At 40.8% G+C, this 17,418-nt stretch overlaps 1 protein-coding gene across 1 annotated transcript in view; it reads right to left on the bottom strand.

Moving 5' to 3' along the window:
* oxsr1b (oxidative stress responsive kinase 1b) overlaps nucleotides 1-15,841 on the bottom strand; it is a 71,835-nt gene extending 55,994 nt beyond the window's left edge. Inside the window, exons 1-3 of the mRNA XM_064331058.1 lie at nucleotides 15,740-15,841; nucleotides 15,133-15,273; nucleotides 6,266-6,378 (exon numbers count right to left, since the gene is read on the bottom strand). Of these exons, the coding sequence (XP_064187128.1) occupies nucleotides 6,266-6,378; nucleotides 15,133-15,202 (183 nt within the window). The 5' untranslated portion in view covers nucleotides 15,203-15,273; nucleotides 15,740-15,841. The remainder of the gene's footprint in view (nucleotides 1-6,265; nucleotides 6,379-15,132; nucleotides 15,274-15,739) is intronic.
* Nucleotides 15,842-17,418: the final 1,577 nt, after the last annotated feature.

The following is a 17,418-nucleotide window of genomic DNA, read 5'->3' as shown; positions in this document are numbered from 1 at the left end:
CTCAGACCAGCTCTGTGGGGCCTGACAATGAAGAAAAACAGCAGTTTGTTACCCAAAGCCACAACCCCTGACACACCCACCCCCTCCCCAACAACAAAGCTTTCCAGACAGTTTGTTTTAATCAGCTGGACGTCTGCAACAACACCCCATGAGTTCTGCTGGGTCTGCAATATTCACAAACAGGACTGGCCCACTGTCCTGCCAAGAGCTCCCAGTGCTCACAATGAGACAAAGCCCCTTGATGATGCTTTACACACACACACACACACACACACAAGGAGACTTACAAACAAATAAACACACACAAGCACACACACACACCTCCCCCAACGGCCACCGCAGTCGCGCTCCGTACGCGATGGGACTGACCTCATCCCCACAGCCGAGGCATCGCAGCAAAGCGTCCGCGCCCTGCCCTCACAGAAGCTTAGCGGACAGCTGCAGTGAGCAGCCGCGAAATCACCCCCATTACAAGGCCGACCGATTCTTCCTCTGCTGGAAAAGCTCCACGCAAAAATTTGTTGCTCGAGACACAGCAGCTCAGACAGTCAGGGGAAGACAGAAACGATGGCTGGACTGCAAGCAGTAACGTCTGTGAGGTGAACTACTCGTATGGGCTCACAAAAAATCTGACACAGGCATCAGTAATGTGCTAATGTAAAAACTATATAAATATGGGTGAAAAAACTACTCAATGGGGGAGGAATCCATTCAAACACCTGCCAGCACAACACAAACCAAGGCAGAGAATAGGCACTGAAACACTGTGTTCTACATTTCTCATTGGGATAGTCCCTAACATTAAGCACGCAAATGGTACTGCAAGCCAGAACACCAGGCTACTTCACAGAAAGAAGTACAAAGGCCTGACAAATCTATCAACTGCAATAAAGACTGTGATCACAGACAGAAGACAGAGAGTCACTATGCGAGCAGCATCACGTCACTCGTCCCAACTGCTCAATGTGAAATGACATCAACCCCACCCAGCACCACAACAATCAATATTAAACAAGCCACAGACAGGCTACAAGGTGAGACCATGCGAGCACTCGGCTATGAAGCGAATAGGAATTCTGTTAAGGTTTCCACTGCACAGAGACAATGGGCAAAATTCACAAAACTTTTCTTAAATTATTCTCACTGTTGCTCTTAAAAATGTTCCTACGAAAAACCAATATAAGATTTGTGACACATGCTGACCACGAATGCTGGCTGTGTGTAAATTTTATGCGCAATCCTGTTCATGTGATTTGCATAAGGAAACAGCCATGAACAAATAGATATGAAAAAAATGATGAATGCCGAAATGTTCTTGGAAACGTTCTTATACGCAGTTTACGATCAAATGTGATCGTGCACTTGTTTAGAAAATGAGGCCCAATCACTTGGTCTGAGGCAATTACAATCAAATGTGTCTTGGATTTGTATCCTAGATATGTAGGCCTATCCTGAATATGTATGCCTATACTCATATAGACCAGAGAGCCAGGAGTCTGCTGCAGTGAAGTACTCAACTCTTGCCACTCATATATCCATTGAATATGTGTGAACCAGGATCTAGGTGAGATAAGAAAGCATTATGACTAGCCTGAGAAGCTGTTCCAGCAGACAGGGAGCGATGGGCTGCAGTTAAAGATAAAGAGAGAAGCCAACTGTGAGAGCCAGGCTTACCTCATTCAGTCCTACTGCAACCTGGCATCGGAGGGAGAGCTGTGGTACAACTGCACTCACTGAGGAGCTAAATTAGCAGCCTGCTGGATTTTAGGGTCTTTGATACAACCGATTTTCTTAGGGATTACGTTAAACTCGGCTCTTTCACTCGGCATCACAGACTCTAATTGCCTTTACGTGGCCAGTTATTCATCCTATGTACGGAACTAGTCCAGGTAAGGTGTTGTTTCCCCAGGATAAAAGCCCAAAAAAATAAATTAATTAAAATAACATGGAGACAAACCAATCCTTTTCTGTCCAAAAATGCAGTCCAATGTTTGCAGTCCACGATCAAACTAAACTTGAAAATGTTTTTGTGTATAAAATGAATACAGTATGTAACAAGATTTAACTTTATATCTTGACTAACAGGTAAGCTAGCTAAAAGCTTATTGTTTGTGTACTTCCCCATGTAAGAAAGGGACACGAGGTGGCTATATTTTTTTAATGCACGCCACGGGGCAGTGTTATTTTTAACTGGAGAAAAAAGGCATTTATGCACCAAAATACCCAGCAGGAGAAAAGTGGTCTATTCTGCATTGCAAAGCAGAGCCAGTAAACCCTCTTTTCGCAGGGGAGATGTTAAAATAAGGGAATTCACTGCAAAGAATTTCTCACATTACCACTCAAGTGGAGAGAAGGCTTGCACTATCAAAACCTAAATATCATATTTCCATATTTCATAAAATGTAGCAAGTAGCAAGTGGTGCATTGCTTCAAATGTGCTGTCAAACTGACTGTTCTGGTAGGCTAATACAAAGAAAGACCTAACCAATAAAAGCAGAACAAATCAGCACTTGATATACAGCGACCTTGCCTGGAAAGGGCCATATCTGTTTCAGGAGTCTTAATGGTAAAAAGAAAACTACTTTTGAGAGGAGAAAGAGCACTGAAAATCCAGCTCTCATTTGGCTCATTTTCTGCCCATTTGACAAGTTGATTCTCTTTTTTTTAGTGTTTTCTTCACTAAAAACTTAATCTGGTGTTGACCACACTTTCTTCTGATAAGCTTTGTCGCTTTCCACAGAACCCCACTCCTGCCTCAGTAGGTAATCATTTTATTTGAACCTAACAGGCAAATAATCACTGAAAATTGTCAATAAATTCTTCAGTACCGAAAAGGAAAACACATCCACGACAAATACATTGGCTTTGAATAAAAAACTGGATATCGGATTTTTTTCAATTTTACATCAAAATAAGTATTGTCACTATTAGTTCGCAATAAGGTTCATGCTCAGTATGCCGAGGATTTCCCCGTTCTCCCATTACAACTGCGAAGGCCTTGCCTGGTTTGATGGAGACAGGAAGATTCAGAAACCAGTCCCACTCAGTGAAATCAACAGACCGAACAAACACCCGGTTACATAATTGCTCTACATGATTTAGCCAGAAGAGCTCCAGGCCCAGACTCAACCCAGCCTCACTGCACTCTGCTCAAAACATTAATAATGTAAGCGTTCATTTGTCCTCAATGCTCTTCATTCTTCACCATTAGCAAACTCCGAATTCACCTCAGAAAAAGAAGACCTGTGGCTTTATCATGCTTCCATACCCAATGCTACGCAGAAATCGCACTGCGGCGAGACTGAATCTTGGCCTGCACCGAGGTGCCACCGTGACAAGGCCTTTCCACTGCGTAACCGCAGGTCCCGCCTTTCCGATCGCGTGTGTCTGATTCACGCTGGCATTCAGCAAGGCGTGCCGGATCAGTTCACTCTCCGCGCCCCCGCTGCCAGCTCACACCTTGGCCACTCTGCGCCAGATCCGCAGGTACAGGCCCAACACTGTCGAAGCCCTGGTGTCAAAGTGTTCTAGATCAGCAGACAAGTGCAGTCAATGGCCCTTAACCCTGGACGGTGTGTGCTGATGATGAGTAACAGGGAGGAAAATATTACTGTTAATAAAACAACGCAGTCTTGATTGGGGGGAGGGATGGTTTGCAAATGTTTCCTGGCAAGTTGTCCTCCATTTCATTTAGATGAGCCATTGCAGGCTTCGGAGGGCAGCAGATGCCTGGGCCAGTTTCAGTAACCAGACAAAGGCAGGCAGGGAATGCTGGGACTTGTTGTTTGGACTGGGCTTCACAGTGGCGTAGGGAGATTTATACGAGTAACTTCAGTACAGACACAGGTTTGATGTTGACGTTAGAGGCTCAACTGCTTGTATCTTTCTATCTCAGAACGAAATGAGTAAAAACGTACAAAGCCTGCAAACGGTGTGGAGCAGGCCGTAGGACAGCCGACTCTCCAGTTGTATGTAATGCTCACGTGTGGTAGGGAGTGGGATGCCAGCCATGACACTCTCTTAACTGTGGTCCCTTCTCTACCCGGTACCCTTTCTGCTTTCTACCTGTCTAAATAACTAAATAAATATTTCAATGAATAAATAAATAAAAGAAGGCTGAATGTCTAGCTCTCCTTTAAAAAAAGTTACACTGGAATTGTCCTCCAGAAAAGGTCCTAAATCAAATGATATGCAGGGGATCACTGCCTCAAGAAACTCCTCCTGACAACCACGATGAAACTTCTCCAAGTGGAAATGAAACGAACAGTGTTACTGCTGTCACACTGTAGAGGGCCTGGGCCCATTAAGGACACAATGCAGCAGTGTGTCAACTCTAACTCTAACCAAATTCGCTCCATTTAAACCATAACCTCAGCTACAGAAATGGCAGACGGGCAGACCTCAATCCCTTCTCAGATTTCATCAACATGATTTCACAACATTTGAGAAAAGTAGACCCCGTGGTTCTGCTTCTTAGGTTTTATTCTTGCTGGTGCGCTAGCAGGCACAACGGGTCTCTATGAGAAACATGCAGAAGGGGGGGGGGGGGGGGGGGAGAAGCGTTTCGCCGTCTGTGACTGTGACGTACGTCGGGTTGAATGAGTACGTTCATCCACGGGCGAGATCTTAAAAACGCTACGAGCGAGGAGAGATCGGGGGGGCCTCCAGGGCTCTCCGGTATCAACGCCAGCAAAAGATCCACTGTGAAAGCAAACACGGCCCATTAAAAACCCACAGGGCTGGAAATTACTTTCTAAGATTGACCACGAACCCCCACCCCTTCATTTCTAGGAAACATCGCATACTTTCAAATAGAAATGTTTACGCTGCTATTTGCAGAAAATAGTCGCCAAATTCTTCAGTATTTACCGCTCCGTGTTCAGCTTTTTAGCGGCCATCTAAGGTGAACAAAATATAGCCCAACTTCAAACTGTCAAAAGACAAATGCAAATACTGAAGAATATAACAATAAAACTATATTTTCAATAAACTAAAGACATAAATCATATCAGCACAATGAAACAAAAGAATTCACGCTCTCATAATTCAAGAATTATGAGAGACTGATTTAACATATTTTGTTAAGACATGGGTGTCAAGTTGATTTATATCATAGATTCCTACCAGTTATAATGAAATACATAAGTCCCATGTTTCTCCACAAAACACTTGAAATAAATGATAAAACCTAATTGTTTCAGTTCTTTACTTGAGAAATATGACACTTTCAGAAATAAGCCTTTTTTTAAATCATGAACTTTCTGAAAATAAGGGCTAACCATTTTTTCTTCTCCTATTCATTTTTATTTGAAAAGGTTTGTGAACTGGCAAACTACATTTTTAAAAGAGCTTAGAGAAACCTTGTCACATTCAGTGAAATTATTATACAACTGACATTAAATGATAGGGAGATGCCATACAAATAGTATGTATGAAATGTATGGCAAAATTATTGTAGTATTGAATATTTTTGCCACTACAGATACATCAAAACTGGATTCTGAAAAGAGAAAAATATGAATTCCAGTGCATGCTGGAACTTCCTATTACCAGTGCAAAAAAAAACAAAAAAAACCCTGCAACTGAAAATGGAAAGTAGGACCTAGGAACATCTGAAATATTCAAACGTTAATGAGACCCTACAGCAGGTACAGCCAGCAAAGGCTAACACGGACTGTCAGCCTCTTTTGTGTCCTACACCGGCATTAGCAGTGATGACTCGAACCCGACAGGAAAAACTGTAGAGCTCTGCAAAAGCTGCTGAACAGGTCTGACTCCCATCGGAGCAGAAAAGCCTTAAGCTTGTGTACTGACACGGTTCCATAAAAGACCAAAAACAGTTTAGAAAGCTGCGCACAAGACAGATCCCTGTAGCAGGAGAACAATTTCACAGCAGGGATTTACTCAGCACTTCTCCATTTACTTTCGTGATGTGGACTGAAATCGGAAAACCAGAAACCATTTTGAGATTTCACATTTTTCATTCTAGGAAAATATTCATTATAATAAATAATAAACACTGTTGATTAGAGTTCAGCTGATTCTAATTGGATACTGTGGAAATGCAATTATATAGCCAGACCTTTATGATTTTCTCAAAACGGAACTTAGTAGTTTAGCAAGCATGTTTTCTGAGGCCTGTCGCTAACTTCATCATAACAACGCTATGATTAGCCTGTGTGGTGAAGGCACGGAAATACCATCGCCAGAGCAGAAACACTGGGATGACTGTGGTTGCGTGCGCATTCAATAGCGGGACCGTTACCAGGAGCTCGTCCATGCTGGTCTGACATTTCTCCAGATTGATTCGCTTGATGGCCACCTTCTCCTTCCTGGGCAAGCAGTACGCCGCCTGGACAACGGCCGTGGCTCCACTCCCTGAAACCAGAGAACGAAGAGCTGAGGACGTGATGCCGCTAGCAGCATATTTTCATCCGAATTATAGAAATGAAAACAAACACAGACCAAAAAACAGTACAAACATTTACAGCTCTCCCGAAGTAGGCTGAACATGTAGTTTTTTTTATTTTTTGGGGTGGGGGGGTGATAGGTGGCTGGAGGTTAACGGTAAATATTTCCAAAGGCAGCTGCAACAAAAATTTGTGGGACAGGACAGGAAACTACTGTATTGTCAGTTGAACACTGCTGTATATACAGTATAAATTAACCGCCCAATTGGTTTGTATGGACGACTATGTTCCCTTTGTTATTTTGGTTATGAATTGCAGGTAACAACGCTGGCAATTATGGAAAATGTGATGTCTTCAGTTGTTCCACCAGTAAGTGTGGTAATGGTCACTGCAAGCAAAACTTGAGGCCTACATGTGTACATGGCGACCTCACTTTCCATACATTTTGAATTCACACTTGTTCCTCATTGTGTAGACAGGGCAACTGAGGAAGTGTACAGTCAATAAAGCCATATACTATCAAAGTGCACTGAACTGATGTTAGGTTTATTCACCTATTTTATGTATCATATGCCTTCTGGCATTAGGAAAATTTCACAGATAAACATTCACTTCACATAGCAGACAAGGTTCCATAGTGATATTTATTTGCAGCTACTTGGTGCAGTAATACTTCTAGTCTTATTGTTGCGTGCAAAACTTCAAGTAATAATTCAACTGTGTCCTCAAAGCCTTGTTGTATACATAAATAATTGCCACATGATTATAGGACTCTACTATTCTGCCTGGAGTATGCTGAGTTTGTTCATCTTTCAGGGCTGCCCTAATTCCACCTATAAGAAGTATTTTAATTAATTACATCCCTGTTCTGTAATACCCAAGACAAAACATATGGTTTTGCAACCTGGCCGGTCTGTCTAGTCAATGTGGTTCCTATCAAGGCATTCTGTTATGACACTCCATTCAGGTAACTAAAATGTGAGCAGGAGCCCAGTGTGAAGCATCCAGAGAGAAGCAGGGATGAGTGCCTAACAAGGCCCGGCTACTTCAGGTCAACTGCCTTCAAGGACTATGCCACCTTGATGCCTCTCTGCGAAATCTGTGCCAGCTCTGCACCGGCCTATCTGAGAAAGGGGTGAATCAGAGGTCTGGAGCTGCAGTATGTGTCAGCACGCATCACGGCCCACAAATCTTGCGGCTCACGGCCAAGCGCTCCAGCTGTTCACTTATTTATCCACCCCAGATGCCCCGACCGTGCAAGAAGTGGCCAACGCAGACCACTCCCCAGTCTGGTGTGGTGCCATGTAATCTTTGGCTGCCATGGTAAACCTGCCTTCTGCGAGGCACTTTCCCCGTCTTGCGAGATTCGGCCCAGTGGTGCTATACCCAGTTAGTCTAACCATCTCAAATGCATCTGCCTCTGCAGACTGGACGGGCCCGGCCAAAGGAAGACCATGTCCAGAAATCCCCGGCTAACAAGGAAGAACATGACAGCAGACTACAAATCCCAGATCTCCCTCTTTCTCACCATGCCCTCACCATGCCTCTCAACATTCTTCTGAGGATGACAGTCACTGACTGCAGAGGGAATTTTGCAGATGACGATGAAAACTTGTACAAAAAGATAAAGCTGACCTTTAAAGGCATTGTGCTACGTTTCTGTGAAACATTTCTGAATCTCTCCCCCCTATTCATTAAATTAGAGCCATGTGTCTACCATCACATCATATTTGAAGGGCACAAATCTGCACTTCTAAAACTGACACTCTTCATCCAGTAAGAATAAGTGTTTTCAATTGTCAGTTTTGTTTTAGTAAACTAGGGGTCATGAAAAATGGGCCTGCATGTCAAATGCAGTGCACAGCCTACTGGTCAGCATTAGATCTGGTAATGCCAGTCTTAGCTTCTCTTCTCTGCAGTGTTGGCCTCTCAGAAGACATGAATGTCACTGCATTGGCCAGTGGCCCGTTCAACCAAAAGTGACCAGGCAATTTGCTGAGAATGCACCTACAGTATAATTAGGCTAAGTCAATGCAGATCTCGCAAGCAAAGTTCTCACTAGGACGAGCCGTTGTTTTGAAAGTAATAAAATTTTAGCAATGAAATTTGTAAGGCATATCTTAGATGCACTTTCATGCAACTGCCCTGAAACGATATAACTAAAGCACTTATGAGGAAGAGAGATAAACAATAAACTGTAAGGTATTATCTGAAGATTCTCTGAAGTAAAACATTAAAAAGGGATAAAAATGATTTTAAGTGTCACCATATAGCCTATCTGTCAGTTCTTGACAGTCTCTGGGCACTGGAAATCATGAGTTGGCCTTGGTCTCATCTTCTTTTTGATTTGCAGATCAGGAGTGAGATGCAAGAGCAAGAAAAAAAGAGCAAAACATCCCTCGTTGTGACTGTCCATCTATTCCCAGTAGCTTGTTATGATGACTGGAACCTTTTAATATATAGGCCTACTGCAAGCCATGTACAAGGTAGCAGGGATCAACAGATTCAGCCTATCCTTACCTCAAAAGGCTAGTTTCTCCAAAACAATGCTAAACTGTGCACTAGAAAATAGGACAATAGAATTTGAAATGAAAGAAAAAAATAAAAATAATAATGACAATTGCTTTCTGCAATTGCTAACAGCACAGCTTAAGACATTCACCAGTTTCAATTAACACTTTGTAAATGGTCCACCACCCAGCCTGAGGTTTTAAAATGCAAGGGCAGTAAAATAGTTTTGAATCCATGTTAGCATAGGAAAATTCAGCTAGGATTATTACTGCAAACATTATCAAGAGAGGGTTCAGTGTAGAACATAACTCTGGGACATATGGAATTATCTACTGCATCTGCTATTGTACTGAGCCTTGTTTTATTTCCTCTTATCCAGCTATTAGCTATTTCCCATGGCAGAAATAATTCAGTGGCCTGAAATGCAAATTACTGAATTCTGCTTTAATCAATTCTGCAGTCCCAGAGAACATATTCTGAATATAAATTAGGTTCAATATACTATAACAATACAAAATGGCCGAGGCCACACAGGGCACGATTATTAGAATCAACTTATGTCAGGTATTAAATGATAAATTAACCCAAAAACAATTTTAAAAAATTTACTGCAGATGATAATGCAAAAACACCCAGAGCATGACACATTTAACACCGACTTTATACGACAGATCTTCTAAAATTTTGACAAATTACTGCTAATTATCTCTGATCCAGTTTAACACAAAAAGTACATGGACTTTGTCATTCGTACTCTCTGCAACTTGTCACCTTTTCCAATTGTTAAGAATGAAGAAAGTGAAAGCTGCAGACATAGTTCACTCAAATATTCCTCACATTTATTTGTAACAGAAAGAAAATACAAATGCTTGAACTCCCAACAGCTCAACTATCATTTGATTCTGGTCAAAATAACAATGGCCAATCAGACAATAGCAGTGGCTTGATTTTCTGGCTGGCCAGTGGCATTATTGTGTGAGCTCGCCTTCTCAGAGGCCGGAGAATGTGGCCCTTCATGAACTGCTGTCTGTTTGCGTTTCCTGCCCCCGCAGGCCAAGCCCTCCTCACAGAGATGTCAGGAGGCCTTCCTCCACATGCTCGCACACATTCCGCCCGTCGCTCCGAGGGGCTGTCCTACGAGAAGCGCTGCACGTGGCTAAACATAAGAGCAGCCCCCAGCTACCTCGCAGCCCCCGCACTCTGCTACGTTACAGAATTTACTACGGCATGTGAAAAAAAATTACAACTACCTCCGCTGCCACAGCAATTTGTGAATGGTTCAACCGTTGGCAATAGTTAGCCAAGTATCCAAAGGCTGCCTTGGTGTTATTTTGACTCTCATGACTGATCATGCAAAGGAAAAAAACGTACCATCGTTTTTCAAATTCCTTTCAAAGCAGGTAGGAGCTGTGGCGATTTCTGTACGCTGGTAACTAGTTCAAGCGCAATTATTGTTGGCCAATTATCGTATTTCAGTAGGCTTAAAGCTAATTGAAATAATCTAAGGATTTCTAGTCTCTATCTTCTCTAACTTCATCCAGTGTGCTCAGATGCTCACCATAATGGAAATGCAGAGGCTTTCATAAAAACAAGACATCCTCCCTTGGGAACTTCCTCAAACAATGGTTGTGCTGAACATGCTAAGTAAGATAGGCCCCATTGCACACCGACCATCCAGCATGAACCCAAAGTTTGTTGATGATAGACCACTAACTAAGGGGAAAAACATCAAAGTTCAGACTCAAAGTTGTAATTTTTCAAAGGATATTTTAATGTTGGAGTGCTTACATTTAACTCTTATTATTTAATTACTTCATTATTTATTTATTTAAACAATATATTATATTTCATTAACATCCAGATTTCTCCATAAACATTTAAACATCAATTTATACAAATTATTTTACATATAAAAGCAGAATATTATTACGCTACTTAATATTATTCTACTTTAAAATTAAAATCAGACATGAGATCACAAATATGATCAAAAGAGAGATCATTGGTGATGGATACAAACTTGGATGGACAGAGAATTTATCTTCTCGAACATCCATCCCTGGAGGGGAATCATGAGAACCAACATTACTATAGATATAAAATTATACATGAGTTTACCAGAAGTAGAAAATCTCGCCATTGCTATGACAGATCATGGCAGTCTCACATACTCTGAACTTTCTGCATGTTATCTGTTGTACTGAATACAACATGTTATTTGAACTTTTAATAGCAGTAGCAACACTTGACTAATAGTTTAAGTTGCATGCAGTAATTACATTGGACTTCTGCCAAGACAATCTCAGGTAGATGGTAAGGAAAGACTTACACATGAAAGATTTTGTGTGACGAACAGAGAAGAAATACTTGGTGGCAAGTAAACCATTATCTCTATTGTTTACTGTTTACCGTTTGCACTATGTTTATGTTATGTTATGTCTGTTATGCTTTTATTGCACTATGTTTATCTTATTTTATTTATCTATTTTATGTTCACTGTTATGCACCACCTGACCAAAACAAATTCCTTGTATGTGTAAACCTACTTGGCAATAAAACCTGATTCTGATTCTGATTCTGATCTCACACATTTATTGACTGCTTAATCATTTTCCTGCCATTGAAAATATATTTAACACTGGCATGCTTGAATTATGAACTCACTACGTTGAATTAGCTGCATGTAAGCATGCTACCAGACAGATTTACAGTGAGTGCAGGACTGCTTTTAGCATGACAGCACCAACACCACACCAGTATAGCAGCGGAAAACCCCTTTAAGATGTCAGCCTCAGTGCTGATGAAATGTCAGGACTGTAACCTGAGCAAAAGTAGTCACAGAAAAAAGGCCCTATTGCCATTTAACATGTAGCCTACTGCATATGAGGACTGGAAGAATCTTGTAGGTCTGTATTAAGTTCTAAAGAGAAAATTGCACAATATTTTACTCTTTCTTTCTTTCTTTTGCTCCAATAGGAGGATATCAGATTTGGAATTCCTAAGTCTGGGAGCAGGGGCATAACAATAGAGAGGATTTAAGATCTACAGAAAGTCTGTAGCCAAAGTCATAAAATGCAACTATAAGCAAAACTCCCTATTTAAGCTCCTACTTGAGTTATCAAATAATGTCTCTCCTAATATAAAACAAAGGAGCTGACAAATTCATTGTATTCTGTGTAGGACAGCAGGCTGAAGAGACCAATCGTTTTGTTAGTTTTGACATGGTGAATTTACAGCAGAGGGAGTTGAATCTTACACCATAGTTCCCCAAAGGATTAGTATGTCTCTTCTTTTAAAGAGATAATGTTTTCACTTGGAGTGCGTTAGGAAATCCATGCAGCTTTATCCTCCCATAGGTTGTTGCCCATGAGTGGCGAGGGAGGCAGGTTCTAATGGCCGTGGCTATTGCTGTTCAGTCAAACCCCAGCTCTACGAAACAGTAAATCAGAACCGTGTCACTTATCTGGACAGGAGACCATGTGACCATATAAGCCCACATACATCATATGTAACAAGCAGTTATCAATCATCTGAAAAATATCATAAACCTAATAAATACAGGATTTCATTCAAATGACCAAGGTTGCTGGAACCCGTTTGAAAAGGCACAAGCTATGGATGTCATAGATGAGAAGGTGTGGTGTAGCTCCAGGGCAGAACAGTGGACCCAGGCATACAGCAGAGGGGTATGTGCTTAATCCAATTTTTCCCAGCAGCCCAGAGCTAACTCCACCCCTCTGGATCAAGCCTGGGCAGAAGACAAATCATTACTTGAAGGCTCTTTCTCTCCAGCAACAAAGGCAACCAAACTATTGGCGGAAAAGCACAATAGCTACTGTTAAAAACCTGCTAAACCTATTTTCCAATCAGAAAATATGCTTTGTTGTTGCTTAACTGCAATATAATGTTTAGATGCCAAAACGTCACTTAGTGACAGAGATAGCATCACCGGACAGCAAGAGGCCAAAGTGTGCATTTAATGTCACATAGGCCTGTAAGTTTGGATTTGTATAGTGTTATTTTTGGGATTATCCTAGTCATGTTATATTTGGTTTCCTTTATCTCACAAAAAAAATTCCTAATGGTATAGGCCTACTTTTAAAAAAAATGCTATAGCCATGCCATAGAATCTTTGTTAATAGAGGTCTAAGCTTTTCTCATGTTTTACCAATTTCCTGGCCCAACTGGGGCATAGTGAAATCAAAGTAACTGGGCCCTTTTTCTAACGTCTTACCACAAGATAAAGCATTCATATTCATATTCAAATGTTCACTTTCTTCCTGTTCCTCTACAGCCTCTGCAGTAGTCATAATTTAGCATACAATGCTAGAGCACTTCCAGCTGCAAACTATTGTTCCGCTTGATTGGATGAAGGCTGTAATGAAGAATACCAGAAATTGTCTTACCCTCCTCCTTTTCTGTAGTTACCTTAAAGAGCCTGTGCAAGCGTTCTTATAAAGTTATCATTAAACCATAAGAAAAATGTGCTGCATGTAGCCTCTATAGGCCACCGTTTTCAAGATTATAAACATTTCTGAACAGGACAATTAGGGCATTGGTGTAGCATGCTCCTTCGTCAATAGATATTAACCTTTTATAGATGTCACACCCTGAGTTCTGTTGTGTCTACAAAATAACCAAGTGTATTTAAATATAAGCAAAAAAACAAAAACATTTTCCAAATAATCTAATGAACATTCAACTGCATGCACATTGTTAATAAATCTCACATTATATTGTGAACAAATGCCAAATTTGTATATCCAATTCTAAGATTTAATTTTTCAAGGAATATGTCATGCAAATAGGTCATACTGTAGCGTAATTTCCCAAATGGAGAAAAAAACCAGAGATAGCATCGAATAGCTAAATCTTTCTTCTAGTAATTCTCTGGACAAATACGAGTATTGTGCAAGGATTATATCTGTATCATTTTTTATTTAATTTAAGTAACAAATTTAAAGAACGCGAAAATGGGTCCACAGCTTCCTAAAATTACAATTTGAGGATGCTTGAGGATGCTCAAGGAAGCGATGAGTATGCTACTTGCCGGATGTAGGAATCAAACCCTGGCCAGCCAATGGTGTGATATTACCACATCGCCAAAAGCAATGTTCTGTATAGGTCTTCCTAAGAACGTCACACTGTCTTCCAGTCGTAATCGCTCACTAACGTTCCGAAACTTGAAAGAAAGAAAAAAACATATATGATGTATTAACGTGAAATGATAGATCAAAGTTCACGTTAATGTCTCAAGTAGGCTGAACCCGTCCTCCACGAAATAAATTAATTGTGCTCTCTGGTATGCAACAGTAGCTGCAATTTCATTGGCTAGAAAAACAGAGCGGTTCCCTTTCCAGCATTGGAATTTACTTGTTAAAACACTCACATAAAAAAAAATACTGCGAACTATGAAGGTCTAGTCAATTTCTCCGTTAAACGTAGGGCCCATATCTTCTCTGAAATCTCAATGGAGCACTACCCAACTTTGACGCTAAGCTATGAATAAGCTATATATGGTGTAGATGTACACATGACAGCCTTGAGTGTGAAGCACGTAGCGTTAGCCAAGAGACAAACTCGGTGACGACAGTCACTTGCTCTAGATCTCGCGTATTCGTACCATTCTAACTTCAGAAGAGCTTGATACCGGTTTAGCTTCCTGATGACACCAATGAATGCATAATGCTATTCATCTATTATATGCGCTTGCTAGACTATTGGTTTGCTTACGATTAAAGATGCTGGCAGAACATGCTATGATATATCATTCAGCTAACCTAAGTTTGCGAGCCAGCCACCAACCAACTCTGTTTCATTGGTGCAGATAGAGTTCCAAGACGTAGCCTATGACTGCAGTATTAACAAGTGTCTAACGTACATTTTTACTGATTTATTGATCAGCAATACACAAATGCATAAAACTACGATAAAAAGAAAACGCGTGTTTTGCGTGCGTACCTAACAAGCTTACATACAGTTTAGGCAACTGACTAGCCAACTAAATATAGAGTGTATATCAATGTGCAAGCTGGCAAGCTAACGTAAAAGTGCCGAACGTTAGTTAGCTGACGTTATCTACCTAACTACTGACCAGTCAGCCCACGTTTGAAAAAAATTCTGACTTGTCTTGATTCGTGGAGCGTTTTCATAACCCTTGACTCTCCAGCTATTCAACGATTCAATATTGCTACAATGTAGCTGCACTCACCAATCACCTCCTGTAGCTCATAATCATCTTTCTTGATGGACCAAGGTTGGGAGCTCTGGTCCTCCGACATGGCTGTAGTTTACGCTGAAGCCGTTGTAATGCAGACGATATTGAACCCCAAGATTGCAACGTATTTCTTTCCTTAAAATAAAATATGGTTATAATTCCAAGCGGGCCAGCAATGGTACTTCCCTTGCTTGCAATCTTCCACAGCTCACACTATCATTCCCAAACTTTGCCACTAGCTACAATCCCCGCCCCCTGCGTTCCTGTCGTAAGCTCAGGAGGTTTGTGAATAGTGGCCATCTTGAGTGTGGCAAATGTATCAATTCAGAAAACTGAGTTACAAAATAAACATTCATGTATTTTAAATATCAATGATTTGATTACCACCAGGTAGATTAGCATATTAGGCTCCTATTAATTCATTATTTAAAATGGCAGGCGCGACGACTTTACAATTTCAGGATTCGTGGCGTTTGTTGAACTTCAAAAGTATTTTCTAATATAGCCTATATAAACAAATATGTAAAGTATAACGAGAAATTCGTAGTTATATAGCATGATGGTAAATAATCCGTTACATTGTTACGGAAGCTATACAAACCGCAAAACCGATGGCTGGTTATGGGTTCTATGTGAATATTCGAAATATTCTGTTTCGTGTGCGCTGATCCTCCTTATTGGTCAATGTCACTGAGAACTGGAGAGGGTGGGAGGGGCCAGGCAGTGAAGTACCCGGAAGTGCACATGCCGATTGCAAAAGCGTTTGCTGATTTGACAACTGAAGAAAACCTCATCGCTCAGTTTTTTATGATCATAATATGTGTCAGTTTGTGAAACAATGATTGTTCCAGTGGTTTTAGGGTAATATACAATTCTAATACGTTTTTATCACAGAAATCCCATAGAGTACTCCAATCGGTCTATATGTAAATATCTATACCCCAGTGCTTCAGTGGCTCAGAATGCCATTGGTCAGCTACTCCACTGATGTAGGTGGGTGAAGTAGATTTCTTCTGGTATTGAACAGGTTGCATTTCATCATTAAACTCAAGGTGAATGTTTGTGAAATAACAAATTACAACAGGAAATTCTACTGCTAGGTAGTAATCATAAGTATGTCCCATTACTGGTAGGTTTTAAAGATTACTTGTATTAATTGTGAAATTTTGACACTTGGTACCTAAGTTTATCTCCTTATACTTGACATTTTTGCTCAAATCATCTTCAGAGCCCCTCGAGGGGGACCTGGAACCCAGGTTGGGAACCACCGCCATATAACATGGTCTAAAAGTAGCGGAGCCCAGCTCATTACAGCCCATGCAGCTATATGTATGATAATTTCTGCTGGAATAGCCAAGTCATAAGGGATTCTGTAAATGCAAAAAATAATATGTCTAGAAGCAAAAGAGCTCATTTCACCCCCTCTTAGGCTGTGATGAGAATGTGCAGGCCACTGGTGAAGGATTGTTTTTAAGCAAGGACTAGCTTTGTGAAATTTGCTTTTGGTTATAATAACCCTTATTTCCATTTCCAGTTTTTGATGTTACAGAAGGATTGTTGTTAAAGAATAATGATAGAAAATTGGTTTTATTTATTTTTTAAAATAATAAGAATAAAAGATTTCACTATGCTGAAAATTGTACTGAAGAAAAAACACACTAAGAGCATTTTACAGAGGAAAATGTGCATCAGCTCCTCCTGAATTTGTCTCTCTGAGGAATCTGTGCCCCACCTTGAGGTCAGTATCTTGGAGAGAGCAGGCGTGAGTTGACAGTGGAATCCATGGCCGATAGCCGCATATCTGTGAGCTGTGATGCCTTGGGTGGACTCAGAAACCCGAGAAGCCATGCGTACTGGTCCTAGACTGCAGTGACTTTGGTAAACATAGCCGTAGACCTTCTGGTTTCAGAGGAAAGGAATCATGGGAAGGATAGCTTTTTTGCTCTGCACTCCTCCCTTCATGTCACACTGTCAAAACATCAGTGCACCCCAGATTCACAAAATAAAAGCAAACATCTCTGTAAAAAGGTATCTTTTCTATTATGATATCACTGAGCAGATTTGCTGTTGTTTTAATCAGCTGTAGCATTCATTTTCTTTTTGTAGAAGAATAGGTAAAAGGGGGATAAAAAATAATTACTCAGTTTTATGTTTGTTAACATTGAAAGATTATGCAGATAATTCAGTGAATGTGTGCAATGTACAGCTCTGTCTCTGGAGGACATTGGAACACTATGGACATGATTTAGTTCTGGATTATGTGTTTGATTTGAAAAAAAA

The sequence above is a fragment of the Anguilla rostrata genome, chromosome 4 (genome assembly GCF_018555375.3).
Source record: "Anguilla rostrata isolate EN2019 chromosome 4, ASM1855537v3, whole genome shotgun sequence".
Classification (NCBI taxonomy): domain Eukaryota; kingdom Metazoa; phylum Chordata; class Actinopteri; order Anguilliformes; family Anguillidae; genus Anguilla; species Anguilla rostrata.
Note: the sequence above shows the minus strand (reverse complement) of the source record. Positions and strands in the feature narration are given on the sequence as shown.